The 6,069-nt window shown below is 68.5% G+C and overlaps 1 protein-coding gene across 1 annotated transcript; it reads right to left on the bottom strand.

Moving 5' to 3' along the window:
• Positions 1-3: 3 nt before the first annotated feature.
• On the bottom strand, positions 4-5,197 carry LOC114073433 (zinc finger protein 271-like; the record flags this gene model as incomplete). The annotated part of the gene is made up of 4 exons (XM_027911192.1): positions 4,637-5,197; positions 3,628-3,736; positions 3,147-3,260; positions 4-2,330 (listed from the first exon to the last, which is right to left on the bottom strand). Coding segments are annotated over exons 1-4 (2,574 nt in total), but the record flags the coding sequence as incomplete, so codon positions are not given.
• Positions 5,198-6,069: the final 872 nt, after the last annotated feature.

Here is a 6,069-nt window from a genome sequence, read left to right as displayed (position 1 = left end):
GCACGGCTGGGGCTGCTCGGCACAGGGCAGCGGCTGCTCGCAGGGGTGGGGCCGCTCGGCACAGGTGTGGGGGCACTCGCCGCACGCGTGGGGCTGCTCCACGCAGGCGTGAGGGTGCTCGGCGCAGCCGTGAGGCTGCTTGGTGCAGGCGTGGGGCCGCTCGGCGCAGCCGTGGGGACACTCGGCGCAGGGGTGCAGCTGCTCGGCGCAGGTGTGGGGCCGCTCGCAGGTGTGGGGCTGCTCGGCGCAGGTGTGGGGCCGCTCGCAGGCGTGGGGCCGCTCGCAGGCGTGGGGCTGCTCGCCGCAGGGGCGGGGCTGCTCGAGGCAGGGGTGCAGCCGCTTGGCGCAGGGGCACTTGGCGCAGGTGTGCAGCTGCTCGGCACAGGCGCGGTGCTGCTCCGTGCAGGGGTGGTGGTGCTCGGCGCAGGGGCGACGCTGCTCGGGGCAGGAGTGCGGCCGCCCGCGCGGGTTCACCGGCAGCCCCCCGTGCTCGCCGCAGGCCTCCCCGCAGGGCCCGCAGGGGAAGGGGGCCCCGGCGGGGTCGGCGCTGCCGGGGGCGGTGCCGGGGGGCCCCGCGTGCACCCGCTGGTGCACCCGCAGGGACAGTTTGCTCTTGAAGCGCTTGGGGCACTCGAGGCAGGTGAAGGGCTGGCGGCCCAGGTGGGTCTTCTGGTGGGCCAGCAGGTTGGGCTTCTGCGCGAAGCGCTTCCCGCACTGGGTGCAGGCGAAGGGCCGCTCGCCCGTGTGCACTCGGTAGTGCGTCACCAGGTTGCCCTTCTGGTTGAAGCGGCGGCCGCAGACGCCGCAGGTGAAGGGCCGCTCACCTGTGTGGATGCGCTGGTGTGTGGCCAGGTTGGTTTTGAGGCTAAAGCGCTTCCCGCAGGTGTCGCAGCGGAAGGGGCCGCGCCCGCCGGCGCCGTGCCCGTGCCGCAGCAGCCGCTCACACTGCGCCAGGCTGCGCCCGCACTCGGGGCACGGCCAGGGCCGAGCCTCGCCTGCCCGTGCCGGGGGGGACCCAGGGGGCAGCTCCGCACCGGGGCTGGGCTCGGGGGGGGCCCCGGGGCACGGCTTGTGCCCCGCGTGGCTCTTCTGGTGGGCAACGAGGGCGAGCCAGAGCCCAAAGCTGTTCCCGCACTGGTTGCAGATGAAGGGCTTCTCTGGGGGGGCTGTGGCGTCCCCCAGCCCCGGCTGTGCCCCCTGAGGCCCCAGGAGGGGAGGGCCGGGGGAGAAGTTTGGGGGCACCTCGGGGGGCCGCAGCAGGGGCACCTTGGGGCAGAAGGCGTCGGCACAGTGGGTGCAGGGGAAGGGAGGCTCGCCTGGGGGCGGGGGGGGAAAGCCCTTCTCTTCACAGGGGAACAGCTCGGTGCCCTCGGGGGGCTTTGGGGCGGGCGGGAGGGGGGCGAAGGGGGGGTCCTGCGGGGTGGGCGTGGGGGGCAGCAGGGCGGGCGCAGCCCCGAAGGGCGCGGCAGGGGCCGGGCCGCGCGCGAGGCAGCGGCGCTGGCGGGGGACGTGCGTCTTCTGGTGGGCCTTGAGGGACACCTTGTCCTTGAAGCACTTGTGGCACTGGGCGCAGGGGAAGGGGCGCAGGTCGGTGTGGGTGCTCTGGTGCGTGACCAGGTTGGTTTTCTGGGTGAAGCGCTTGCCGCACTGGGCGCAGGCGAAGGGCCGCTCACCTGTGTGCACCCGGTAGTGCGTCACCAGGTTGGTTTTCTGGTTGAAGCTGCGGCCGCACAGGAAGCAGGAGAAGGGCCGCTCGCCCGTGTGGATGCGCCGGTGCGTGATCAGGTTGGGCTTCTGCCGGAAGCTCTTCCCGCACTCGGGGCACACGAAGGGCGTGTCCTCGGCGCAGCCCCGCGCCGGCCGCGCCCGCGCCTTGCCCTCGTCGGGGTGGGCGCCGTGGATGCGCTGGTGGGCCAGCAGGTTGGCCTTCTGCGAGAAGCTCTTGCCGCACTGGGCGCAGGGGAAGGGCCGCTCGCCTGTGTGCACCCGCCGGTGCGTGAGCAGGTTGGGCCGCTGGCTGAAGCTCTTCCCGCAGTCCCCGCACCGGAACGGCTTCTCCCCGGTGTGGATCCGCTCGTGTGTCACCAGGCTCTGCTTCTGCCGGAAGCCCTTCCCGCACTGGCCGCAGCGGAAAGGGCCGGGGACGCCCCCCTGGGCCCCCCAGCAGCCGGCACGGGGGGCCGGGGGGTCACGGGGGGGCTCGGGCCCGCGCTGCCCACCGGGGAACCAGCGGCCGGAGCTGCTGCCGGCGGCCGGGAACAGCTCCAGGGAGCCGGCGCCGATCCCGGGCTTCTCCTCAGGCTCCACCTTGCTCACCCGCCCGGGCTCCACTGCACCGGAGAGATCCCAGAGTCAGCCCGACCCTCGGGGAATTCTAGGCTGTCCTGAGTGGGAAGGCCTTGGATCCAGCCCCCCCCACTCCATGCGGGACCCCCAACATGGAATCACAGTGATCTGTGGCTCCCCCAACAGCCTCCAAATCCCCTCAAAGCCCCCAGTTTGTGACAGCCTGAAGTGCTCCCAAATTCCCCCCCCCAAAACCCACTGCACTCCCCAGTTTGTGGAACACCCCAACCTCCTGCACCCCTCGGCCTCGCCCACAGTGGTGCTGGGGTGGTGCCAGGAAAAAACTGACTGCCAGTACCTAGCCCAGACTGGTACAAAAGTGACCCTAAATCGCCATAAACTGGCCATAAAATGGCCACAACTCGGTTCAGAATGGCCCGGAATGGGGGCAAACTGCCCCAGGATAACAAAAACTGGCCCAAAACTGCCAAAATCAGCCCAGAATGGCCAAAACTGGTTGAGAACAGCCATAAACTGGTCCAAAAATGGCAAAAACTGGTCCACAAAACCGGCCAAAACTGGCCTAGAATGGCCACAAATTGGTCAAAAATGGCTGCAAACTGGCCCAGAATGGCCACAAAATGGCTGCAAACTGGCCCAAAATGGCCACAGACCAGCCCCAAACTGGCTCCAAACTGACCCAGAATAGTCCTAAACTATCTTACACTGGCTCAGAATGGCCCCCACACTGGTCCCAGAATGTCCCTGAAGGCCCCAAATGTCCTCGCACGGTGCCAGCCCATCCTTTCCCTGGAGCCTCCAATCTCCCCACGCCCCCATTCCCGTGGATCCCGACTCACCGGCGCAGGGGCTGCCCAGGGCCTTGGAGTCCTCCGGGCCCGTCCGCGCGGCTCCGAACGGCTCCTCCGGCGGCTTCATCCCGAACAAACCCACCGGCTTGAAGAACCGGTACCCTGGGGGGACACGGCTGTCACTGGGAGAGCCGGGATTTGGGAACGGGGGACACAGCTGGCAGCCAGAGAGCTGGGATCAGGGACAGAGCTGCCACTGGGAGAACTGGGAAGGCGGGATTGGGCCGCTCCCAGGAGAACTGGGCTCTGGGAATAGGGGATGGAGCCACTTCTGGAGAACCAGGCTCCAGGTGAGGTGGGATGGAGCCATTCCTGGTTTCTTCCCGCAGCCTCTCCCACCCCTGGGAATCCCCCGGAACACTTTCATCATCCCAGTTCAAAGCTCCCACAAAAATGCACTGGGCTCCGAACAGAGAATTCCCCACCCCCCATCTCACGGTGTCCCCTGCCCGTGTCCCCCACCACCCACCTGTGCAGGGATCCGAGGAGATCTCGGCGCTGACGGCATCCAGCTGGGATCCGGCCCGTGGCGCCGGGCTCAGCCGGGAGTACGGGAGCAGATCCAGAGCGTGGGCGGGCTGGGGAGGGGGCAGCAGCTCAGCGGCATTTGGGGGCCATTTGGGGCCCCTTTGTGTCAGTTTGGGACATTTCCCTGGGCAGGGATCCTCCCCTTGTTCCCACATCCCCAATCCCAGGGCCAGGCCCCTCACTCCAGGATGGAGCCCACGGCACTGGAGCGTGTCCTGCCCGGGTAACAGGGATGTCACCCCACCCTCCCATGTCCTCTGGGGGGGGTCACAGCTCTGTATGGGCTCATTCCCAGAGGAAATGCCAGCACTGGGACCCACTGGAATTTCCCCCAGCGTAAAGAAGCTGCGGCTCTTCTGTGCCTGTGCCCCCCTTGGAGCAAGCAGGGCTTGGCAGAGCCCTCAGAGCTGAGGGATGAGTCCCCAAAGATCCCTGTTCCCCAAACCAGATCACTGCCCCCCCAAACCAGATCCCTGTTCCCCCAGCAGATTCCTGTTCCCCCATCCTGATCCCTGCCCCCTAAATCTGATTCCTGTCCCTCCAAACCAGATCCCTGCCCCCCGAGCTGGGGGTTGACTCCCCCCTCCCTGACCCTCTCAATGGATCCTTCTCCACCCAGGATCTGCACCGAGGGAGGAGCCTTCCCTGAGGAGCCGATCCTGCTTTTCCAGGGACACTGAAACCCCCAAACCCCCACTCCCCCCGTGCCCCCAGAATTCCTCTCATGTTTCCAAGCTCCAGAGCCTGGCGGAGGCAGAGCCGGAGGAAGCCCCGCGCTCCGGGGCTTCCCAAAACGCCGATTTCCCAGAAAAACTCTTGGAGGGTTCCAGGGGTTGAGGGAAAAAAGCACGGGAGGAGTCCCCGGCCCCGGGAATCCCCCGAAACGCCCCCCCCCCAAATGTCCCGGGGCGGAGGAGGCGCGGGGGATCCCGCCGGGAAACCCCCCGTACCTGGGGCGCTCCCCCCGCAGACATCGCTCCCCCGGGGCCCCTTCCCGGCCCCTTTCCGGCCTCCTTCTCAGCCTCTTCCCGGGCTCTTCCTCAGGCTCTTCCCGGGCTCTTTCCCGGCCTCTTCCCGTCCTTTTCCTGGTCTCCTTCCGCCACCGACTCGCTCAAATGGCCGCAGCAGGGTCCTGGGAGAGCGGGAATGTGAGTGGGAATGGGAACAGGATAGGATCGGGAGCGGGATCGGGAGCCGGGCCCGAGGAGCTCTGCAGCCCCGGAGCGGCCTCGGCCTCCCCCCCGCCCCTCCTGCTCCTCCTCCTCCTCCTCCTCCTCCCCCCGGAATTTGGGGCGCGGAAGGGCCGAGCGGGGCCGGATCCGGCTGCGAACCGAGAGAGCTCGGGAGAGCTGGGAGTTGTAGTTCGGGATGGGATGGCAAGGATGGGATGGGAGACAGCGGGAGTGGCAGCCGGGAATGGCCCTGGAGCCGGGAATGACGCCAGCACGGAACGGCTTATCCAGCCGGGAACAGCCCCGGCGCCGGGAATTCCCCCGGGAGCCCGGAACAGCCCCCGTTACGACATCTCACGGACAACCGGGAATAGCCCCGGCGTCGGGAATTCCCCCGGGAGCCCAGAACAGCCCCGGTACAACATCTCACGGACAACCGGGAATAGCCCCGGGAGCTGGGAATGGCCCCCGGAGCTGGGAATGGCCCCGGCACAGCCTGGCCTGGGCAGTCAGGAATAGCCCCGGGACAGCCTGGCCTTGTCCAGCCGGAACAGCCGCAGGAGCCGGGAATGTGGAATCACCTCGTTAACGAGGAGCAGCCCCGGGAGCAACCCCAGCCCCTGGCCCCGGGTTGGGGGGTCCCGGTTCTCCTCGGTCCCACTCGGGGGTTCGGGGTGACCCCCCAGCACCAGCACTCCCGGCCCCCCCATGAGAGGCTCCCGCGGGAGCCCCGGACCCGCCGCCGTCCCGTGTGCCCCCCCGAGACGCCCAAACACCGCCCCAAAACACAGCCCGACCCCCCTCTGAGCCCCCAAACACTCCTGGCACCCCCGAGACCCCCAAACACCTCCTGAGACCCCAAAACACCCCCTGACACCCTCAACCCCTCCTCCGTGCCCCCGGGTCACGTGACCGCCCCCCGAGCCCCCTCCCAGGGAAACTCACGGGCCGCCGCTGTCCCGCGACGCGATGACGCCACGCGTCGGGTGACGTCAACGCGTCAGTGATGTCATCTAGACAGACACGCCCACCGCGTGACCGCTCCCGGTCGGGGGCGGGGCGTGAAGCAGCGCCCCCTGTCGGCACCACGGGGCTGCGACGGGATGGGAGGGGCCGAGAGACCCCGCCCCCAGTGATCCCCCAGTGATCCCCCAGTGATCCCCCCCAGTGATCCCCCAGTGATCCCCAGTGATCCCCCAGTGATCCCCCAG

This window comes from Empidonax traillii, unplaced genomic scaffold (assembly GCF_003031625.1).
Source record: "Empidonax traillii isolate 1590-97213 ecotype Southwest subspecies unplaced genomic scaffold, ASM303162v1 scaffold6428:size6069, whole genome shotgun sequence".
Classification (NCBI taxonomy): Eukaryota; Metazoa; Chordata; class Aves; order Passeriformes; family Tyrannidae; genus Empidonax; species Empidonax traillii.
Note: the sequence above shows the minus strand (reverse complement) of the source record. Positions and strands in the feature narration are given on the sequence as shown.